A 24,808-nucleotide genomic window follows, 5' to 3' on the forward strand; every position below is an offset into this window, starting at 1 on the left:
TAATTGTTCAGGGATATAAAGTTGCCCCCTCTTTTGCTGGCCTGGCTTTTGTGCATTTAACTGTTGTCTGATATACTAATCTGTAGCAAGCAAATCTTTCTTGGTATGCAGAGATCCTGTGGGATTTTTGAGGCAATCCATTAAGTGGCATCAGTTCACCTTTTGCCTCTTGTGGAATATAGCAAGTTTTAAGACCCCTGTAGCTGTCCTTTTAACTGCAGTTTGATTTGCAGACATTCAACAGAAGGCAATGTTTTCCATAACCCACTCCAAAGCTTTACCTGTTGATTTCTGCATGTCTGTTCTCTGTTAAAGGGACAAGAGCAAGCCAGGCCATGAATGGGGAGGGGGGAGGCAGTTAGCAACCCTGATGTTAAATAGTGACTGGCTGGAAAGTTCTTTCTTGCTTTCTTTAGATAGGTATACCCTGCTTTTCTCACCAGTGGGGACTTACAATCACACCTCATTGTGAGGCAGGTTTCGCAGACAGTGAAGGTCTGGTTCAAGGTCATTCATGGAACTTCCATATCTGAGTGGGAATTCTGACACTGTCGCCACTACACCTTCCTGGCTTTTGGGTCTGCAGTATTAGAGACCATGAGATGAGAGCAAACCTAAACAGGTCTATCGAGACTCCTGCTCAAGTCTTTTGTTCAAGTCTATTTTAAAAAGTGTTTTTAAGATTGTACCATTAGTGGATGATGTTGTTCCTGTCATACCAGTGCAGACTCTAATTCCTACAAACACCTAGAAGAAAGCTCCAGTTTAAAATTGCCAACAGACCTGCAGAAAACATTGCCCCTTTAACACAGGTATTTGAAAATTAGGCAAGGATGCTGAGAATTTCACCACAAATAAATTCACCAGAAAAAGTTCAAAACTGTTGACTAGTTATGAGTTGATCCCTTGATAGGGTTGCCTCCCCCACTGGTCAGCTGATTGGCAATGGGGTCACCCTATCACCAAACCACCGTGAACAACTGCTAAACTAGTTCCCTGAAGTTCCCATAATTCCTCTATAACTGTTAAAACAAATGTAAGATTACGGTGCATATAAATCCTACATTATGTCTTCTGTGGTGTATCATTGAGGCTTCTTTCACACCAAAAACTGAAAAGGCACACAAGTCAGTAAAAGGGATAAAAGTCAGTCATGTTGTCCTGGCAAAAGATAGTTAACTACAATAGCAATACAAAATGAAGGAAGTTTAAAAATACATACAGATTTACTAATAAGTTACTTCATGTTTCCCACTGAAACAAATATGCTATGTCATAACAAAGGACAGAAAGTCTTTACATACATCATCATTATTGCAAGATAATTTAAGGCCACTTCATATATAACTTTCAACCTGGAAGTAGTCTCATGAGATGGCTCATTTTGGTGTATTCCTCATGTGGAGACAGCTGGCTTTTATTACATTATTTGTCCTATCCTGGTGTGGCATTAGAGTATATTTACTTGATGGTACAATCCCCCCAAAATAATTCCACCATAAAACTGAAGTAAAATCCTCTCAAGACTGTGCTGTTGTACCAACACCTCATACACAAATTGGTCCTAACGGTCAGCTGGAAAACAGTCATCAGTTTGTTGGTTTCAACCACGCTGAATAGTGTATACCTCTAACCTGATTTGTGGTCTGAGGGAAGCAAGCAACATTCAACCAATCTATGATTTTAAAGCTTTGTCGAGGAGAACTTCAGAACCTTATCAAGTGTTCCTCAGTGAGATGTACTTTAGTAGCTCATAAGCTTCCCTAAAAGTACACAGCTTATCTGCCACCAAGTTGTAATGTGCGCCCACAAGAGAGCTTTGGGCACCCCCCTGAGTTCATGACAGGCAACAGTGAGGTTCAACTGATCAGCTCAATGCCTCATTTGAACTGATACTGCACATGCCCCAGAAACCTCTGTAACATTCTGGGGATCCTCAGCCAATGAGCTAATGTTCCCTAAATGCAGAATGTTTTTAAAAAATGACTGTTTTGAGTAAATAAGAGCATTTTACATGGAAAGTAGAAGGAAACACACCATGATTTTGGATAACTGGAAGAACCAGATAATTGAGGATCAGAGTATATACATTCTATTGTATTTGAATACAGGATACTTCAATATAAAATTAATGATGTACAATTTTTTTTCACAAAACCCAATATCTTTTTTAACTTAAAAGAAGTTGGAGGTTCTAAGGGATCTCAGTTTTAACAGAATATAGTCCTTAAATTAATTTTAACCAGTTTATTTTCGAACACTAATTGTAGCTCCTTGATGCTGTCTTTGCCACTCTGTTCTTTTCTTCTGCAGAGATTTTTAATGGTAGTAGTTGCTGAAAGCATGTAAAATGTACAGCAGTGCGGTGATGAACGCAAAGAACTGAAAAGGAGAAAAACCATAATTAGTAAATAATGCCTGTTATTGACATATGTTTCAGAACTGTGGAAAATCCCAGTGCAGATTCACGAGTTCAATTTTCCTCTAGGGAGAAAATTCTTCAGCCCCTTGTAACATATCCAGGACTCCCATGGTCAAAGAAGGCATGTTCCCATCATCAAGGCAAATGGACTGCAGCTCAGTTCTCCTACCATGCTACAAACCATTGTCAAGGTGTATAGTACCTCACTGCATACTTCACAGCTTGAATGTGCGCCCACCCTGTTCTGATGTCCTTGGATGCTTGATCAGATCATGCTGCCTGCAGTTTTGGATTGCCAACCAGGCCTGGCAACCAGTGGCAGATCAAGAGGGGGGTGCAGAAACATTTGATGTGATCAGTGGAGATGGTGTGATATTATTTCTTGGGAAAACCTGTAAGTGACACTTTGACTCTCTTGGACTCTGAAAACTCTATGGTAAAACAATAGAGTTTCCCACAATTCCTAGAGATGTGTGACATCATAGCATAAGCCTAATTGCCCTTTCTTGTCTTTTTTCCCTACTGCCACTACTTAAGAGCAGCAGCAGAAAATAGGAGCTGGTGGCAGGGGATTTCTCCTGGAAATACAGCTGATCTCCAGACCAAGGGCGGAGTGAGGGAGAACTGCACCCGGGGCATGCCTGCGTCCTCTGACCCTGCCACGCCCCAGAATGCCCACAGAACACCCCCCCAGGCCCCGGGCATCGCGCCCCGCCCCGCCCCGCCCCGTTGGCGCTACACCACTGCTCTGGACTACTGTAATCAGTTCCCCTGGAAGAAACTGCTGTTTTGGAGGATGGCAAATGACAGCATCACATCTTCTCTGATGTTCTTTCCTTCCCCAAAATCTGCCCTCGACAAACACCCCCCCCTCCAAATCTCCATGAATTTCCCAAATTGGCAGCCTTAAGCAATAGCAACTTGTAACTCCAAAACACAAATCTTCTTTCTCTCTCTCAACACATTCGCAGCTGCTCCCCTCAGAACAAACATCTAGCTATGGCACAACCCAGGCAGGTTGATGTGAACCACGAAGGCCTTGATTTTCCGTTCACTGTAGGCAGTACGGAAGTGAAAAACAATTTTTTCTGGTAGTACAACTGACTTTGTTGCTGTAGCTGTGGGTCTTCAGCTGACTATGGTTGGCAAAAGAACAAAGGTCACGTGGCAGAGGTAAGAGAGGCTTAGGTCTTTGGAACCTTTCCTCATCATGGATCTCATATGAATAACTAAGTAAGCAGTCTTTACTCTCTGCATGTTTGATGGTTTATTTTCCTTTAACATTATTACAAATTATTTCCACGCTGCACAGATCAGTTTCCTTGGAGAAAATGGCAGTTTTGAAGGATAGAATCACATACCTGGTAAGCTCCCGTCCCCTCTCCAAACCCTGCCTGTCTATGCTCCACCCCCAAATCTGCAGAAATTCCCCAAGCTGGAGTGGACAACCGTAGACATCTACCTCTCACACAAAAGGAGTACACACACACGCACACAAAGATGAAGCATAACTGGAAGATTTCCTTAATAGAAATGTTGGGAGCACTAGCCCATGTCTGTAACTTACTGTGGCTGCAGCATTAAGTTGATAGTAGAGGGGCATATGTTCGTCTGCCACTTCTCTCTCAGAACGGATTGTTGCATTAGCTTGTAAGGCTGCAGCACTCATATAAAAAATCCCAGTGGCTCCATGGTAAAGGCTATCCTGAAAAATCGAAGCAGGAAATTTATTATTTATTTAGGGAACTTGTATTCTACCTCTCCAGAGACCTGCACAAGATGGCTAACAAATAAAAACACCACCAAACAAAAAAGCTCCTTTCCCTTCTTCTTCCCACAACAGACAACTTGTGAGGTAGGTGGGGCTGAGAGAGTTCCAAAGAACTGTGACTAGCCCAGGGTCACCTAGCAGGAATGTAGGAGTGCGGAAACACATATGGTTCACCAGATAAGCCTCTGCCACTCAGGTGGAGGAGTGGGGAATCAAACCTGGTTCTCCAAATTAGAATCCACCTGCTCTTAACCACGATACCAGCTATATACATAAAAACCAGCCATGTACATTTAAAAAGTATAAAATAACCAAGGAGCAGCCTAAGAAATGAACATAAAACAGTCCTTATGCTAAAAGCAGATGATGCTTTTAAAAAGAAATATTTTGGCCTAGTGACTAAAAGACAGTAAGTTTTATCCTGTCTGTATATACTTTGCTCTTACAGAATAAATAGTGATGTAAGTGCATCTAATAGTTACAAGAAGGTCAAGGAACTATGCAGAGTAATCAAAATTAAGGATTAATTTATTTTTCAATGTAATTTTCTTTCAGTAGCTACTAAAAGAGCAAAGGGCTAGCCATGATAGGGAAATGTATTGTCGAAGGCTTTCACAGCCAGACTCAACTGGTTGTTGTGGGTTTTCTGGGCGGTATGGCCCATGGTCTGGTAGATATTGTTCCTAACATTTTGCCTGTATCTGTGGCTGGCATCTTCAGAGGTGTATCACAGAGAGAGAGTGTCTGCCAAGCTTGTCAGTATGTATGGTTACCATTTTAATATCGAAACGTTCCTCAAAACAAAATGCAAGAGAGCTTGTTTTCCAGTCTAACCTGTAAGGTATACACTAAATGCATTTGTTTACTAAAGCCTTGTTCATAGGCTTAGATCAAAATTACATTTATTATTTTACCCATGCTAACCCAAATATCATGAAAACACTGCACCACAACTGGAGGAGTTTACATAATAGGTTACAGATGCAAGTTCATTCCAAGACCACATGTGCACATTTATTTCCCTACTTACCAAAATTCTCCAGGATGAAATGTTTCTATGGAAGCCAAACAGGTAGCCCATTAGGAGCAGCAAAGAAATGACAAAAGAACTGATGGACACATACATAACCCATCCTTGCAGCAAAGTGAAATGCACAGAGGTAGCTGCTACAAGGATCCAAACCCAGCAGCCAAAGATCTATGAGAGGAAAAATAAAAGAGAGCCATCAGCATCACTGGACAGTAACACATTATCACTCACTTCCTCAACACTGCCTCAGACTCTTAAAAATTTCAGAGGTAGGCAAGCCTATCTGGCTTTAAAACGTTGTGGTTCATATTTCCCTGACATATATCATGCCAGGTACTGCATATGACACACAGCATTCAAAAACCAATAAAATAATATAGAAAGCAAGTTAAAAACAGAGGTGGAAAGGATCCTGCACTCACTGTTATTCCTTGCAGACCAGGCTAGAAATTTCAGTATGGATCAAACCCCCACTGGAGAACATAATTAAGATTCTTTCACAAAAATGTAGCGAATTTTTACAAGCATTTGTTGTGGTTGCTTTTTTCTCTTGCTCTGTGTTGAAAGCCAACTGTACACCCACCCACCCCACCATTCTGATCCCTTTGGTTGGTTTGCTCATACTGTGTATCCCCAAAAATAAGCCCTATCATGATTTTTCAGGATTTTTGGAGGAGGCTTAAAATATAAGCCCTACTCCAAAAATAAGACCTACCGGTAGTTACAGATCAGGATGGTGTGATTCAGCAGGGTGCTCCCTGCAAATGAGGATGCAGCTTGCATCACACCTGACGGGGAAGCAACGGGGCTGCCGTGAGCCCACCTTAATGAATTGTGAAGGTACCGTATTTCCCCTAAAATAAGCAGTACCCTGAAAATAAGCCTGGGGTCTAATGCATCTTTTGGTGCAAAAATTAATATAAGACCCTGTCTTATTTTCGGGAAAACACAGTATACACATAGATGTGCTGCTTTCCACATACCAGAGATTGCATTTATCTAGGGATGCCAGTCTGCAGGTGGGACCTGGGGATACTTTGGAATTACAGCTCACCTCCAGACTACAGAGTTCAGTTCTCCCAGAGAAAATGGACTCTGTGCTATTGTTCCTCACTGAGGTCACTGTCTTCCCCAAGCTCCATCCCCAAATCTCCCAGAGTTTCCCAATCTGGATCTGGTAACTCTAACCCCTGGTGGCCAAGGGGGACCTGGAAACCCTATATTTCCCTCTTGAAGAGCTCCAGAGCTATAAAATAGGTCATCATAGCTGTGGAACCCCTATAGTGCTTCTGCCCAGTTCCACTAACCACCTTTCCCCTGCTTACTATGGAGTCCAGCAGATGGTAAGTGAGATCCAAGGGACTGTGATAGGTCCATAGTAAGAGAAGCTGCTGCAGCACTATATTTTGTTCTTGCAAAGTGGTTCAGGAGACATAGGCCCTTTCTGCACGGGCCATTTACAGCTGCCCAGGGACGGCAAAAACGCCATCCCTGGACAGCCGTTCGCACAGCCGTCCTGTGCGGCCCCGAGAGGCGTGAAGGCGCCGCTTTCCACCTCCCTTCCCAAGGGAGGTTTTTGGAAAGCGCCGCCTTTCCATCGGCGTGGTGTGAACTGCACCATGCTGAAGGCGCCGCTTTCCCGTCCCCCCCCCCCACTCACCTCGTCCTCCAGTGTCGGTCTGGAGGGCTGCTGAGACCCGCCCACACTGCCCTCCGACCCCTGGAGGTCGGAGGGCAGCATGGGCGGGTCCCTGCAGCCCTCCAGACCGACGCTGGAGGATGAGGTGAGTGGGGGGGGACGCAGAAGAGGTGGCTCCGTGCCGAGCCGCCTCTTCTGGGCTGGCCTCTGCAGGGGCTGCTCGCATGCTCCCATGCGAACGGCCCCCTCCCTTCCACCAGCATATTTTATGCCGGTGGAGCAGCGCCCTTTCCACTGTGTGAAAGGGCCATATATTCTGTTCTGGACTCCAAAACTCTAATGGGCAGTCAGAGAGGAGAAGTGCATGTCAAGCAGTCCTCCATTTCTGTGACAGGCAGTGGCATACCACTACATGCAGTCCCCAGCATTAGAGATGTAGATGTGTCCTTTGTAAGAGGTATAGTGGTTGTATTCATCTGTCGGTCACCTCCATTATTAAGCCATAGGTGGAGCCGTGCTCTGCTGCTCACTTATTAATCCAGCCCCACACCACTATTTTAGAGGAGCACTGTGCTTCTCTCTTCAGGTTGATTTAGATCTACTTCCCTTCCATCTTTGAGTGACATTAAACCTCTGTGCTATTTATGGATCCCTCAGCTGTGGTGCTTTTCTCACAGGACCAAGGCACCACATTCCATCTCACTGTGCAATGCGGAGTCTCCTGCTCATTGCCTCCACACCCATTCTGCCTCCCTCCCCACTTGGACTTCTGTCAGGTCTCCACCCAAAACTCATTGAACTGGACTCAGAGGGGTAGAATAAACCATTTCTGCTGCTTTTTTAAAAAAACAAATAGATGGTACAAATAACTTGTTCATTTTTAAGCAGAGCTTTTATTCTAAGCTAGCTTACCCTCATGATAAACACCCAAACTTTTGTTTTTAGGAGGAAGTTTAGTTTTTCAATAGATTAGCTTAATTTTCTGTGAATGAGGACAGACAGGCCATTGCTAAAAAGATCTGGTTAGACTTTTATTGCAGTCATCCTTACTCTTGGCCACTAAATACAGCTTTCAGGTGGATCAAGAGAGGGAAAAGAGTGCCACCTCCTTCGGTTTGGCTGCCGTGGGAAGCTGCTCAAGCATGAGAATTAATGGCTGGTTCACCATGATGTCACCAAGACTTCCACCATTACCAAAGCAATTTTGCACTTTTACTAAAGCAATGAATTAATGAATAAGCACATGAAAGTTATGAGGTAGGAAGCCAACATAGTATACTAGTTGGAGTGTCTGAATAGTTTCTAGGAGACCCAGGTTCAAGTTTCTCCACTCTGCCAAAGAAGTTTGCTGGGTAATATTGGGCTGGTTCAGGGGAGTAGGGGTAGAAAATGGCACCCGGGGCAAAATGGCTCCCGGGCGCCTCCCCCGCCCCCCACACAGATGCACATCAAAGGAAAGTGGGCGGGGGCCATTTTCAGCCCCCCCCCCCCGATGAAACACACACACACACCGTCCCCTTGAAGCTACACCACTGGGCTTGTCACACAGGTTCTATCTAACCTATCTCACAGGATTGTTGTCAGGATTAGGACTGAGCATGAACAATTGAGCTTGGTAAATTTTGACTTCAGGTTTTCAAAACCTAGACATTTTCTGTAATGCTGAATAAAGCTTACACTAATCATGGTTATCCTGCTTTTTACAGACATTTTTTGGATTTTAAAAAACTGAACCCCAAAAAATTCAGTTCTCCCCACCATTGCTTCTCAATTCAACCACCACCACCCCGCGCCCAGAGGGGGTTGCTTGCAGAGAACGGAGCAGTCCATTCTCTGTAAGCAACTACCTCCCTCTTCAATCCCAAAGCCAGCAACCAGTATAGCCAGCAACCAGTATTGGGATTGAGGAGACAGGGAGCGGGTCACTTGCAGAAAGTGGAGAGCTCCACTGTTTGTAAGCAAAAGGCAAAAAAAGCAAAACCTCTTTGGCTTCTTAAGCACCAGAATAATTCGACTGTGCCAAGTAGCCTGGTTTTTTTTCAGTAAAAAATCTGATAAGAGTTTTTTTCAGGTTTTTTTTTTTTTTTGGTGATTTGGGTTAACTAAATCACCACCCCCCAGTGAGAAAAAGGGGAGAAAGGCGGGATATAAAAGAAGTGAATAAAATAATGGTGTTGAATTTGCTGATAGTGACAAGAATTTTAATTATGCAGCCTTGGAAATCAATTAAATTACCAGACATCCATTAATGTTTTAGGAAGGTCTGGTTTGTGATGCTGAGGAATAAATTTGTTATGTATAAACACATTTAGGGGATAGATGATAAACACAAGCAAATTTCATATCAGTGGCCACCATATATGAAATATTGGAATAATAATAACAGAACTGGTGATGTATAGCAGGAGGTAATGCTTTGAATATAAACAAAGGCACTGGCTTAGAAAAATTGGGTAATAATGATTTATAATACATGAATTGTTTAAAAGGGGTGTTTTTTTTTAAGGTAGACAGTTCCACCTGAAGCTTGGAGAGAGAAATAGGCTGATAGTTAAGTAAGAGTTTAAGGGGATAATATGCGTTGGATTCAACCTAATTTTCTACTAGTGAGAAGGAGGACTGGGTTCCCTTTGACCACCCAAAAGATGTTCCTGGAGAGTTTGGGACCAGCACAGTCAAAACTTGTGCGGGACAGTGCTGTAGTAAACAAGGGGCACTGGGTGGATCAATGGTTCCCTTCCATATTTATTTTTTTAACCTTTTTTTTTTACAAGGAAACTTTAACCCTTCCTTCCTCTGCTGTTTTCTTCCTGGAAAAAGCCACCCCAAACTTCATTTACTCCCATTGGGGAAAATATACAGGTATCAATTTATTTTCCTCAGACCAGGTAAAAGCAGCTCAGGGGGGTGGCCTTTCCTTTTACGAAAACAGGAGGGACAGGATTAAAGTCCCCCTCTCCCTATGCTGCTTTCCTCCTCAATAAAACAATCCTAGTGGATTTATTTGCAAAGAATGGGAAAATGATGCTTAAAAAATGGAAGACATTAAAGGGTGTTGTTTGTTGAACATTCAGCATTTATCCTGTAGTTATGCACACCTTCTCAGTTGTGAAGCCAAAAGGAAGCTGGACTGAGGGTTGTGTTGAAAGACCTATTTCAGTGTAACATCCAAGTTAACCTTGTGTTTTCACTAAAAATGTATATTGTATGTATCCCACTTTTAATGGCCAGGACTAAAACCAAGAAGCAAATAGGAAGATTTAGAGACTTTGGTCACATTGAGTGAAGACAAGACTTACTGGAAAGGACAATAATGCTAGGAAAAGCTGAAGGTAGCAGGAAAAAGAGGAAGACCCAACATAAAATGGATTGACTCAATAAAGGACGCCTCAATTTGCAAGACTTGAGCAAGGCCATCAATGATAGGATGTTTCAGATGTCATGATTCACAGGGTCCCCATAAGCAATTTGACTGCACATAACACACATACACAGAGATTTTACTAAGTATAAATTGCTACCAGAACTTTTAAGGTAAAGCAATAAACCTCCATTTTATATGAAGCAGCGATCCTTGAACCAAAATACCAGCTCTGAAAGAGATGCAATTTCAAGATATTTTCCTGAAGGTACTACTGGCCTTTCCTGGAGCTGCCTGGGCTGCAGTAGAGAGTAGAAACTGACAAAATTGCATTACAAAAGTGAATGATTTATGTTAAATTGAATGAATGTGAATATGTTATTTTAGATGCATTATTGATGTGCTAAAGGCAGAGTATCCCACTGCTTGGATTGGATTAACGATTTTTGAAAGTGAACTGTTGTATCAACTTGTACAAGATTAACACAGGAAGACACCAGTGTGTTCAACCCACAAATTTATCTTAAGCATCTCTTCATATGAGATTTTAAAACAAAAATAGTCTGAAATTCTGTTTGAACCAATTAAACTATTTATAAACTGAGAACATTCTATGTATGAACTAGAATACAAATAAGATATTCTATCAGTTAACTATAAATAACATGTTTTGCACCAACTTAATACAAGATATTGACTATTTTACTAACCATCCCTTTGGTTGGGAATTTTACATACTAATAAGAGAGAAACTGATTTTCCCTTTTAAAAAGCAATTGCTATGTCTCTGAGAAAGAAGCATTTTTAACCAGGCAATAAATACCTTAATTTGGAAGCTCCTCTTGCCCATTTAGCTAATACAGCTATTTACCCAGCAAAAAGAAGCCAGTTATTTATACAGTTTTTTGGTATTGCATTTTATATTGGACAATTTTTGCACAGCTGAGGATACTAGTTAGTTATAGCCCAAAGTACCATGTATATCAACTTTTGGTTTACTCTGTTTACCGCCAAAGCCTTTTGCCTATTATTTATATTAAAATGTGAAAACCACATATCCCTGAACATATAGTTGTTAGAACCATGAAACAAAAAACCCCACAGTTAATTGTGAAAATATAGCAAGCCCAAAAATTGTAAAAGTCAATTTCACCAACCAAATCCATCAAGAGTCCAACATTAATAAAGGGCTGTGTGGTTTTTGTATTTTATTTTCTACTCAAGCAGAGGGCAGAGGTTGTTCTTAGGACTACAACAGGTAAGACTGTTATTTCATTTAAATTCATGCCTGCATTTTTTAATTGTACATATTTTATTTTACATTGTGACATGGGTTGCTTCTACATTCGTAAACTGCCTGCATTCACTCATCCATTGCAGAGATTCCAGAGGTCATAGCCAAACTGATGCTTTTTATATTCTCTTCCCATCTTATGAGCATTGGTAATTTGTTTTCAAATTTTAATGCTATTATAAGTATGGTGATCCCTACAACACATACAGGCAAACACACCCTTCACTGAACAGTGGCAACATACCTTCAGGTTTACTGTTTTAGCCATAAGGACTGGAAACTTGGTTCTTCTTTTAATATATGTTTTAAGAAAGAAAGAAAGAAAGAAAGAAAGAAAGAAAGAAAGAAAGAAAGAAAGAAAGAAAGAAAGAAAGAAAGAAAGAAAGAAAGAAAGAAAGAAAGAAAGAAAGAAAGAAAGAAAGAAAGAAAGAACTCTCCATCCAGTGTAGGATCCCTTTTTATAAGTGCAGAACATGCATTGCTATAAGTTCAGACTATAACCAAAATCTCTCTCACTCCTATCCAATATTTGTCATACCAAGGAAGTTTTCTAGCAAGGGAAAGGGAGACAAAAAAGAAGAGTCAAGAAAGAAGACAGAAAAATGATGGATAGTCTGCAAAGTATCTTATATTGGGCAATGAATATAGTGGCAGCTTCACCTTTTTCTCTGACAGAGGCATAAATCACAGGTAACTTTACTAGATTCAGGTCCGGTGGCACCATAGGGACCAACAAATTTTTGGGGGTATAAGCTTTTCAGAATCAAAATTCAGATAAAAGGAGCTTTGATTCTTGAAAATGTATGCCCCCAAAATACTGTTGGTCTTTAATGTGCTGCAGGTCTCCAGTCTACCTGTTCTGCTTAAGACCTACATGGCTACCCTATGAAATTATCAACTAAGTCAGTGAATATACTGGTGAAAAAAAATGTATGAGGGCCTAAAACACCATGAAGTAAAAGCAGGGGTGGAGCACTCATGGGGTCAAGTGGGGTCACATGTCCCCGGATGCATGCCATGTCCCTGGACGCACCCCTCCCCTTGGCCCCACCCTGCCGCTGGGCACCCCTCAACCCCATCCTGCCAAACCTGACGGAGACTGCAGCCTGGCATCCCTCAGCCCCACCCTACCAGGCATCACCAGGCTGCCTGGGACCACCGCCAGCTCAGGTAAGAGAACGTGGGGGGCGCAGGGGGTGGGGGCGCAGGGGGTGGGGGCACTTGGAGCAGGTGTTGCACTGGGTGCCATTTTTCCCTGCTACGTCTCTGAGTAAAAGCTGGTTCTGCATTCGAGATTATGCATTAAAATATTCACCATGATTGGCTGGAAGTTCAAACTACCATCCCAAAAGGACAGTTCAGAGTCAAGCTATTCTTTGGCTGAGGTCAAAGTCCCAGTATCTGTTTAAAAGCAGGAAGGCAGGAAGTCCAGGGACAGATAAAGGAACAGACAGGTACAAGGCCATGTGGCAACCTGAGATAGGGTCTTCTTGGTCATGGCACCAAAGCTCTGGAACTGTCTGGCCCCTTCTGTTGCTGGTTTCTACCAATGGGTGAAGACTTTGTTTGTTTGTTTGTTTGTTTGTTTGTTTGTTTGTTTGTTTGTTTGTTTGTTTGTTTGTTTGTTTGTTTGTTTGTGTGAGTGTGTGTGTTTGGCATGCCCTCAGTGATCCATCGTTCCTAATCATGTTTTAATACTGTTTTTATGTCTTGTACGTATTATAACTCTGTTTGTATTGTTTTAATTACATGTGTTGGGGTGTTGGTTTTTAATGGTTTTAAAATGTGGTTTTATGATGTACATTTTAAGTTGTTAGCCGCCTTGGTGGCCCTTCTGAGGGCAGAAAGGTGGTATATATCTTTTTTGTAAATAAGTAAATACAATGTTAGCCAAAAGCGGAAGTATGAATCCATGATGTTGCTGAGACCTGACCTGGAAGTATTTTAGGTCAGTTCAGAAGAGAATTAGGATGAAGCTAAAATAAAATAGTGTTTCATTCCATAAGAACATCTCTGATGGATCTTAGATCAACTGAAAAATCCACCTAATCCCACTGTCTGTGTCTCAGACTAGCTAGCTAGATAATTCAAGTTAGAATACCAATAGGACATGAAGGCATCAGCCTTCCTTCACCACTCATTCCCCCATAACTGATATTCAATAGAAAGGAATGAAGATTCTGTCTAGCAGAGCATGGAGCCATTGATATCCTTCTTCATCTATCCACTGTGTATTTATCTCAGCCTTTCTCCAAGGTACTCAGGATAGCATATTCCTCCTCCCCCATTTTATCCTCTTAACAACTAAGGTAAGATTAGACTGAATGAGAGTGATTGGCCCACCATCATCCTGTGACCAACATGGCTAAGGAGGGATCTTAATTTCTCCCAGAGTTGTTCACTAACCCCTGTAACACTGCACTGGGTTTCTCCATGAGTTTATCTTAATCGCCTCTGAAGGAAGGCGTCTCTGGCAGCGGCCATTGTGAGCTCCCCATTAATTCCCCATTAACTACACATTGTGAGGAGGCTTATGCTTTTCAGTCCATCCTAAATCTATTTGTATGATTCCTCCTTTCCCCATCCCCACGTTTTAGTGTTATTGGTAGAGCGGGGGGGGGGGGGTCTATCTACTTTCTCCACATCAAACTCAGTTTTACAAACCCGTTTAATTGTCCAACTATGCCTGCTCTTATAAATTAAAGCTGACTCACTCAGTCATTTGTGGGACTTGCTTTTGATCTATGCAGACTTAAAAAAAATAAGCCAAGAGTGACGATCCATATGGTAAATAATCATCTGTCCCAGCAATAGAATGATTATGGAGACTGCAGAAAGCACTGAGTAGTATATTCTGTAACCTCCCAGTATCTGCTGCCTGCACCCAGGGTGGCACATCAATAGTTCCTTTGTCGGTTGCTGCCTGCTGTCTTTTTCAGCCCCTGCTCTTGTTCCCTCCTTGGCCTTGTTTCAAGATAAGAACAAAAGTCTCAGTATTGTGCAAAGACTAGGCCACAAAGAAGAAAAAACCAGGAAAGAAAGAATGTCCAATTGTGACCTAATCAGACACATGAGCTCATTTAGTCATGGGGAAGACAAACAATGTCACTTCGATTAAGATTATTATTACCACTTTATTTATTTTATTTATTTATTTATTTAGATTTATATTTTTGCCCCACCCATCATTGAAAGGGCTCAGGGTGGCAACAACCTCATAAAATATGATTACAATTGAAACAATAATAAATACATTAAAAGCAATTTATACAATACATATAACATAACCAACCCAAGCTTACAGACACCAATTTATCCCCCCAGGAGGCCAAAAATAAATGCCAGCCTGGCTGGCCTCCAGAAGAAGCACGGTGGAATAGTTGTCAGTAATTTGTTATACGTAATTGTTCTCCAAAAGCAAGCATTTTAAAACTATAGTAAAATTATTTGGTGCTGGGGAGGAACACAGCCCAGTTTCTGTTGCAGGTCCTGGTGGTAAGAGTTATCTAGCCTGTTTTGTCTTGATGTGTTTGCCTTTCTCTGCTGTGATTTTTGTCTTTTGGTATTTACGCCTAATAAAAGTTTTGTACTACTGTAACTTGGCAATTATGCAGTGCTAGTCATGTACATGTCCCTTCACAGAGGAGCAGAGAACCACCACCCCAGACAAGTCTCTGCATCCAAGCCTCTTGCAAGCTAAATTTTGCCAGAGGGAGAAGATGGCAGAAAAAGTGAAAGAATAGCAGGAGGAAGAGGGCACTGTGGAAGGGAAAACTTCTGGTGTAATTAATCAATATCAACAGGAACTCTCAAGAACTCTTTCAAAACCAATGTCCCAGTCCCATGACCCCCTTGTGGGAACAGGGCTCTAATATGTACCAGCAGCTCCCTGGCCTGTGAGGACTTTCCTATTTGCTTTGATGAAGAAGGTGGTCTCATGCAAAAAAAAAATGCAGAGGTCATCCCCCTCTGTTGAAATGACTGAGGAAATTGCCTAGTCTAGAAGAATAGGATGTACATCATAGCACATGTAGATGAATTTGGGTGAATTTTGATGATTTTCTGGATCTGGCATTCTTCAGTCACTAGTTACGAGTGATTAACACTGAGAAGCCTAGATGTCGTTACGTCAGAGAAATGATAATGTGAAAGGACTGATGGGAGCAAACTTGTAATTATATTCGGTACATATTTTATATCAGATCCTCTGAAGATGCCAGCCACAGATGCAGAAGAAAATGCTACTGGAACACAGCCATACAACCCAGAAACCCAACAACGCTCCCTATTTCATATCATTTGTGCAAACATTTCATTGGGAACAGACCATGAATCTTCCAGACCATTAATTCATAAGTAGGAACCTAGCCATGCAATTCTCTTTGGATATTAGTTTCTGCATACCTGCTTGAGCCATAATAATAAATGGCTGCATACTTTTCAAAGGTGTTCCCAGACCTACCCAGAGCAACTATTTCCTTGCCAAAAATGGGGGGGATGGGACAAATCTGGCACTGAACTTTTCACATTCACTGCTTACTCAGCCCTCCACTCCCATTTCTAACCGATGAGCAAGGATCACTTTGAAGGGAGGCACTGATCCACTACAGAGGACAACTAAACAATTTTGGGGTGTGTGGAGAGAAGAAATTAAGCAAAGTTTGCCTTTTTAAAATAAAGGAATGGAATTAAGGTCACAACCTCATTACTCTGGTCTTGATAGGGCTGTGTACAATTTCAAAATGAAAATTCAAAATGCAAAATGTTTCTAAAAACAAACCCATTATTTAAGAAACATGGTTCACCAGATTAGCCTGTAGTATAATTTAAGGACTACGGTATGTGGATAAACTGGCCTCACACTGAAATTCATGAGAGCTGAACAAGAACAGTGTTTTCAGTTGGGCTTTGATGCACATCATTTTCCCTCTGAATGATGTCCTTTCTTTCTATGGCAAAGTCATCTATGCATCACAGAAATATAATGCAGAAAAACAGCAGGTCATCAAGCCAATGGATCCTCCATGTACCAAAATGCAATCACCCCATATATTAAAAACTCTCCCACTAGGTTTACTGCCCAGCTCCATCTTACTCAGAAGTCTTGCTGAAGGTGAAGAGGAACATGACATTAAGATTTGGAAGGTACATCCCCCCAATATAACTTGTTAACAAAGATAAAGGGAAAATAGTTCTACAAATTTGGGGGGTGGGGGCGGTGAGCTATGGACAGCACTGATTGGCCATCACCTGTATCAACACACACACCCCACACACACACTGTAAACCCTGGAACAGCGCCTTCCTCTTTTCATAATAAGATAGAGGGGCAGGGCTGATTGTTGGACCAGCCTTAGATTAATTGATATGAACACCTGTCATTCAAATTGAGAAGCCAAGAGGAAGCCGAGTCCACACTGTGTGCACAACTCGCAACTGGTTCTTTTCTAACAGTATGTCTAACTTCAGTAGGAGGAAATTGGTAACTTGCTGCTGACAGACAGAATAGCACTCCTCAGCTAGCTGGTCTGACTTAGAAGGTGGTCTCATACCTTCAAGCAGATGTTCCCCTGTTGTTATCTTGTCTCCCCTATAATTGAGTTTCCAGAGCTACACTGGCTTTGAACATTTAAGTTCAATATAGCTATCATAGCCATTAATAAAGCCATCCCTCCGTGAATTCCTCTAATACCATCTAAGCCAGTGGCAGTGATTCCCATAGATTATTTTTGTGTTGAATTAAAAGGTGCTCTTTCACCTGTCCTGACTCTGTGTTATTGAAATGATCCTGTATTCTAGTGCTATGGAAATTTCTTTCTATCCATTCCAGACATTGTGGGCTTTTTTGTTGTTTATTGTTCTCAAAATGAAGGGCAGAATTGGAAATTGAATGCCTTATTAGAAAACAGAACTTCTGAATATCAATTTCAAGAACATGCCAGAACTCGGAGGTAAGTTAAGGTGTGTCTGTCATAAAAGCACTTGTTTTTAGTTCCTCAGAGCAAGTATTTATACTCATTTACTCTTATCAGTACCATTTGAGAACTTTCCCAACATTTGCTGCATGCCCCTGATGATTTAAGCCTTCAAAGGCAAAGTCTGGCTGAGTGAAAGTCCACATGCCACACATCACACTTTATGAACATAAATGGGAATAATCAATTGCCTAACTCTATAGGCACAGTCTTAGTGAAACACTTTCTACCATGGAATTCATTACTGCAATGTGTGCCTTCTAGGAAAAAAGACAAATTTGTGCTATTACCATGAGATATACTAAAAGCAAGCACACACTAAAATTCTTATGTCACTAACTTAAAATTATGTCACTAACTTAATTTAACTTATATTGAAACTGATGGATTTGCCTCCAAAGCAAAATGTTGTATTACTTGTGCTACAGTCTTGGATACACTCTCAAATAATACTCCACATTACATGCCGGTAGCACTGTAGTCCTTACAGCAGTCTTATGAGGTAGGCTGGTATTATTTGTCCCACATTGCATAGCCAACTATTATGTTCCTGTAGAAGGTGAAATTTGAACCCTACATCATCCACTACCTACCGTGCAAGCAGCAATTAAAACTATATAGGAGTAGTCTTACTACCTGGAGGATAACTTGCTTGCAAGATAATTACTGGTAGTGAAATTGTCAGAGATAGTCCTAAGTCATGAATGGAACATGTTGTTATATTCTCATACAAATCAGCCTGCAGGAGATGAATTACAAAGGAGGGAAGAGGAGTGGTTTGTCCATCCTGGATGAGCATTATATTAAATAGGAAATCCAGTGTAACATAGTAGAATCAGAGAGACCCAGGTTTAAATCCCCACTGTGCCATGGAAGCTTGTGGATGACCCCGGGTCAGACACTCTTTCTCCACCTAACCTTCCACACAGGGTGATTTTTTTTTTTTGAAGAGGATAAAATGGAGAAGGGCAAAACAATGTAAGCCGCTTTGGGTACCCACTGGGGAGAAAAGTGAGGTTTACATATCTAAATTAATACTGGAACCATGTCCATATTCCTGCCTTCATGAAAACCTTCATCTTCCGCTGGGATCTGCAAATGTTCTTGTTTCCTTCTCAGGGGTTTCCTCTTTTGACTTTTTATCTTTCCGTCCCTTTCAGATTCCCACATCTTGGAACTGTTACCTTTCATGGTTTATGTAATGTGCAAGTTGCACATCATTTATTAAATATTAATAGGTGGTTAAAAAAATTAATGACACCATGTAAGTTTCAAGAGACCTTTTTCTATGTATTATCTATGCCAGACCTAATGGCAAACACAAATTTCATGCATTGCAGTACTTGTTTTCTTGGAAGAGATATTGTGTACAGTGATCAGACAAAATATAAGTAAATTCATGCAAAACATTGTCAGCTTGATCCAACTCTAGTAATACTTTTAAAAGATGCACAACTGTTTTCATCAGAATGTGAAAGGGGATGTCCATTTGAACACATATCCCACTGAAAATAATACCAAGTCAATCAAAAACCCTTAGTACTTCTTGGCTGTGCATTTTGATGGGTATTTGCTTGTGCATCAGATTTACACTTGTAGTTTCTGGAGCAAAGTATTTATGAATTTCTATAAAACTGTAGCCTGTGCCTTATTTCCTTGATAACAGGTGTGTGGAGCAGAACATACCATGTAGGTTACAGGTGCTGGATATGGTTGTTGTTCCATCTCATGAATATACATTATGTAAACAACTGGGTAACACAGCCCTTTATTAAATAGTATTTTTAAAAAGTTATAATAAAAGAAATAAAAGTTTGACTTACCAGCTCTGGCAGAATCAAAGCATATGGTATGGTTCTAAAAATATCTAGTCCAGAAGGTATATCTTCAGGTGCTGGGCAGCCAGATGACACTGTGTTTTTGGTGGCCATTTCTGCAGTCTGAACAGTAGCAGCTCCAGCTGTGTTCCCCTTGATTATCTCTGCAACACTGTTGGCATGCAAAGTTTATAATAGTATCCACCGACACACCCATGGGGACGTCAAAGGTGAAACCAGTTCCAGCTTGGCAGGTAACACCACTCATCCCTGAAGAATCATCAAGTATGTAAAAGTTAATAAAACCACTCAGCACTCGGAAATCCAGTGCCGTACTGAAAAATGTATGTTTGTATACATAAGCATATATGTTGCAAGCCAAAATCGTGAATTAGACAAAAAATCTTTTAACTGTTGACTGACTTTTATTCTGAAAGATTGGAAACATGGGGGTGGGGTGGGGGGGAAACCTACACTTTGTTTTCCAAATTTCAAAGAGTCAGTCTTAAGATTTTAAGTACCTGAATTTTCCACAGGTGAAGTTGGCAAAAGCAAGCTATTTGGTCACTGTAGCTGGGTAGAAGAGCCAGATAGAGGGAAGATTATTGTAATTTACTGGAAATAGGAACCACATCAACAACAGACAAATTCTCTGTAGTTCAATATTTTGGAAATACAGCAAAACCTGGGCAGTTCCTTCCCCCTTCCTTAATAGGTTTATGAAATGCACACTTAGGGATTCTTCTGGTACAGTTGATAGATAAACCAGGAAAGACTGCTGAGAGAAGAATACCTCCCTATTATTTTCTACAAATTCTAACTCCCAGAGTTTGCTGTTTGGGATGAATACGTGAAGCTGCTTTACACCAAGCCTGGCTCAATATTATCTACTTCGTCTGTTAGAACCTAGATGATTTTTAAACAAACTCATGCCAACAGCAGGGGACACAAACCTCTAGAGGATCCAGTGCGGGAGGCCAATTGATGTAGAACCATCACTGCCTTCAACCATAGGCCTGGTAGAACATCTCCATCTTACAGGCCATGTGGAACTAAGTCGAGTCTCTTGTGACAGAGTTCCACCAGGCTGCGGCCAAACCAAAAAACCCTGGCTCTGATCAGCCAGCCAGATATTTCTTGGGCCAGGGACCACCAGCAAGTTGTTTCCAGTGGAGGGCAGTGCTCTTTGGCGGGGTGTATTGAAAATTTCATGGAGAACTGACCTCTCTCTAACCAGTAGCCACAGAAGGAAGAAGAGAGCATCTAGCTGGAATTACATCTATATTATTATTGATCCTTTGTGTGACCCTTTGTTCTGACCAAATAATGTATTTTATGTTATTAAACACAAAGCTTGTGTTTTCTGTGTAACTCATTTTTTCATATTTTTCAGATAGCAACAATTAAGATGTGTAAGTGGGGATCTGCAAGGACATGCAGGAGGCATTTTCATTTCCTCTCCCTCATTATTACTTCTTTCTTTCCTGAAAATCCCCATACTGTTGCCACCTTGCCTGCTTCCTTTTCTCCTGCTTGGGCTGCCAACCTCCAGGTGGAACCTGGAGATCTCCCAGCTACAGAAATCAGTTCCCCCTTAGTGTTGCCAGCTCCAAGTTAATAAAATCCTGGAGATCTGGGGATAGAGTTTTGGGAGGGTGAGTTTTAGGAAGGAAAGTGGCCTTGGCAGAGTATAATACCATAGAGTACACCCTCAAAGGCAGACACTTTCTCCAGGGAAACTGGCCTCTGTCATTTGGAGAACAGCTTAAGGTCAGATCTAGGGGGTGAACTGGGGCAGGCAGAAAAGGGTGGCAGCAGGAGGTGGGGGAGGTTCAATTGTCTGAAAGAGATGGCTCGTTCTGAACCACGAATGGACATTCATCCTATTAGGCTGCTGCTAGGAAGTGGGGAAGGCTAATTGCTCAGCAGAAATGACTCATTCTGTATTATGCACATGCCCCTTTCCCCCAATTAGATTAGGTGTGGGAGGTTCAATTGCCCAGCAGAGATGGCTAATTCTACAGCACACGTGCCTCATTCCCCCAATTAGGCTGCTACTAAGAGGTGTGGGAGGAAGGGAGAGACAGAGACCCAAGCTTCAGGGGGGAGTCACAGCCCTGGGTAAGGCAGAAGCTGTGGTTGTTAGGCAGAACTATGGTGAGTAAAGAGGAGGGGGAGCTATAGGCTCCTGTGGAGGTGTTCAAAGGTGTCAAGGACTTGGACCTCCAGATAACTTTTCTTGGCCTCACTCATTTTCCTCTTTCCCCTGACCAAGGCATCCTTCCAATCTATCACCTGCAAAAATTTCCAATTCCTTGTCGTCCAACCCACCCCTCTTTCAAGGACTGTGCATTGACAGTGGCCTTGGTAGCCTGTGGGCATGCGAGACTTCTGGGGGAGGGCTTAGGCTGAGGCCATGAGCTGAGGCAGCCCTGAGCCAAGCCCTTGGTTGAGATAGCGGTGAGTCTATTCCATCTTTCTGCCCCCCCACCTTTATCCCCCTTCCCTTTTCCGACGAAACAACAATGTGATTTATGATGTGATGGGGACAGTTAGTCTTTAAGCTGTGCTGAGATCTGTCATGGATACCTAATTAGTCACCATTGGATAAATTATATTCTAATTTTAATGCAATATTTTATGGAATGTTGTTATTGTAAACCAGCTTTATGATGAATTGTATTTAAATTATGTGTGTAAGCCACCCTGAGCTCAGCTCTGGCTGGAAAAGGACAGAATAATAAATCGAATAATAATCAGTGATTCCATTTCTTTATGGTCTACCTCAAAGACAATATGGACAGTGAAAGGACCTGGCTGTGGTTAACAACTGGAACTCTCAACAAGGAAACTGAATCACTGATTTTAGCCACTCAAGAGCAGGCAATTAGGACAAATACAATCAAGGCCAGAACTGAAAAATCCTCAGATGATGCAAAGTGCAGATTGTAACAAAACGGAAGATCATGCCCTCAGCTACTGCTAAATGATCACCCAAATTGAGTACAAACAGAGACACAACTCAGTGGCCAAGACGATCCACTGGAATTTATGCAAGAATTATAACATGCTAAAAACTGATGGGAATGTTGCCCAGAGAAAGTCACAGAAAATGAGGTCAAGATCTTGTGGGATTTTTGAATCCAAACAGACAAAGTTGGCACGTAATACACCAGACATCACAGTTATCAAGGACAAGAAAGTGACTATCATCAACCTAGCAATACCGGATGACACTAGGGTCGTTGAAAAAGAACATGAGAAAGTCATTAAATACCATGATTTGAAAATTGAGATTCAGCAACTACGGCACAAATCACCTGAGGTCGTCCCAGTGGTAATCAGCACCCTGGGTGCCATTTTGAAAACAGTAGGGCAGCACTTAAAACATCTTCAAATCGACAAAATCCAACATCTGTCAGATTCAGAAGGCAGCCCTGCTGGGATCTGCACAAATACTATGCCAATATATTTCAATGTCCCAGGCCTCTGGGCGAGGCTCAAGTTGTAATGAAAGGCCAACAACAACCAGCTAAAGAACTGATATTTAACTAAATTAAATGACGACGACAACAACAATGACACACTTTAAACACTTATGGGGGGGGGAAGAGAGTTTTGGGGGCTCGTGGACAATGACAGCTTAGAATGCCTGATGACCCCTTTCCCGCTTCCATTCGCAACCTTCTGCTCCACTGAGGGGCTGCAATCCCTGGAGCAGCCAGGAGCTGAATGGAATTAAGGGGAAGATGATGGGCTCTTTGCTTGCCCCTCTCCCCAACACTTTAAAACTAGGAGCTGTATTATACTTGGCTTTGCCAAAGATGTTGAGTAAACCTGCCCCCTCATCTGATGGGCTTGGTCTTCCCCAAAGAACCCAATTTCACATCTTGGGGAAGGGGGAGGACGAGAGCAGAGGGCCTGTTCATGTGTGTTGTGTACCATCAAGTCTCTTCTGACATTAACCATTGATCTCCAAAATATCCTGTCACTAACAACTTTGCTCAGGTCATGCGAACTGAGGGATGTGGCTTCATTGATTGAGACACCCCATCTCATGGTGGGTCTTTTTGCTATTGTCTTCAACATTTCCTAGCGTTGTTGTCTTTTCCAATGACCAAAGTACAATAGCTTCAGTTTAGCCATTTCAGTTTCTAGCAGCATAATTACCAGATTAAAATTTCCTTGAGCTGTACTTTGTCCAGCTGTGAAGACACATGAGATGTGCTTGGTGCTTTTCTTGTCAAACTTATGTGTGCTGTATTTTAAAAAGTCCAGGAAAAGGCTAGGCTGAAAAACTTTATCGGGTTGGGTTTTCATGAGTGCAGAGGGCCTGAGACAATATTCAAACATTTTAGATAGATACAATAATGTAAAAGTGTTATTATCTATTAACGGGTCATAGAAGTCATAATTTGTTCTGTCATTTAAAATTTGTTGATATATGTGTGGACGATATCAATATATATAAAGAAAAAATATATATATAAGGCTGTCATTTTGTATTTTTGCCCCCCTTCAAAAACTAGATCTGGCCCTGGAGCAGCTGTGATTTTGGCCGACCTCTACACACATGAAAGCCCCCCACAGAGTTTAGCAACCCTAGTTCCTCTAGAGGAAATGACTGCCTTAGAGGGTGAAGTCTATGGTATTATACCCCTCTGGGTTCCCTCCACTCCTTAAACCACATCTTCCCAGGCTCCATCCTCAAACCATTAGGAATTTCTTAATCTAGAGTTATTATTTTTATGTATTTCATTTCTATACCACCATACATGAAGCTCTCCAGCCAACTTACATCAACCACATCTCCTTCCCACCCAACAGCCAACCTATCTTTATCTACCGAAGTCTTAAGATTCCCCTTCCTCGCAGCAGTGGCGTAGTGGTTAAGAACAGATGTACTCTAATCTGGAAAAACCTGGTTTGATTCCCCGCTCTGCCACTTGAGCTGTGGAGGCTTATCTAGGGAATTCAGATTAGCCTGTGCACTCCAACACATGCCAGCTGGGTGACCTTGGGCTAGTCACAGTTCTTCTGAGCTCTCTCAGCCCCACCTACCTCACAGGGTGTTTGTTGTGAGGGGGTAAGGGAAAGGAGTTTATAAACCCCTTTGAGTCTCCTATAGGAGAAAAAGGAGCAGATATAAATCCAACTCCAACTCCTCCTCCTCCTGCTTCTTCTTATTCCCCCCAGCATTCTCTGGCCATTTTTGCACAGTCATAATGCCCCGGGGATCTTATGTGCCGTGGTGCTGTTTTCCCAGTTTTTGACTCCACACAGTTTCCCAATTCTTCCTAAGAATCGAGGCAGGGCTAGTACGTAATGCCCCTGCTGTTTCTGCATGACCTCAGGGTGTGAGGGAGAAACAGTGGATTTTAGGGGGGGGGGGTTGTTGAAAGTGCCCCGAACGGGAGGGAACAGATTATCTCAAACACACATGGATTTTAGACGATGGGGGGTGGAGGGTGCCAATTCTGTCAAATACCCAGCTACTGT

At 41.9% G+C, this 24,808-nt stretch overlaps 1 protein-coding gene across 1 annotated transcript; it reads right to left on the reverse strand.

The window, feature by feature from the left end:
• Window positions 1-1,132: 1,132 nt before the first annotated feature.
• Window positions 1,133-19,572, reverse strand: MALL (mal, T cell differentiation protein like). The gene is made up of 4 exons (XM_048516059.1): window positions 19,316-19,572; window positions 5,224-5,391; window positions 3,990-4,127; window positions 1,133-2,382 (listed from the first exon to the last, which is right to left on the reverse strand). The coding sequence occupies exons 1-4, from the start codon at window positions 19,421-19,423 to the stop codon at window positions 2,320-2,322; spliced, it is 477 nt and encodes a 158-aa protein (XP_048372016.1). The 5' UTR covers window positions 19,424-19,572; the 3' UTR covers window positions 1,133-2,319.
• Between the last annotated feature and the right edge of the window lie 5,236 nt (window positions 19,573-24,808).

Source organism: Sphaerodactylus townsendi, linkage group LG01 (assembly GCF_021028975.2).
Source record: "Sphaerodactylus townsendi isolate TG3544 linkage group LG01, MPM_Stown_v2.3, whole genome shotgun sequence".
In the NCBI taxonomy this organism is placed as follows: Eukaryota; Metazoa; Chordata; class Lepidosauria; order Squamata; family Sphaerodactylidae; genus Sphaerodactylus; species Sphaerodactylus townsendi.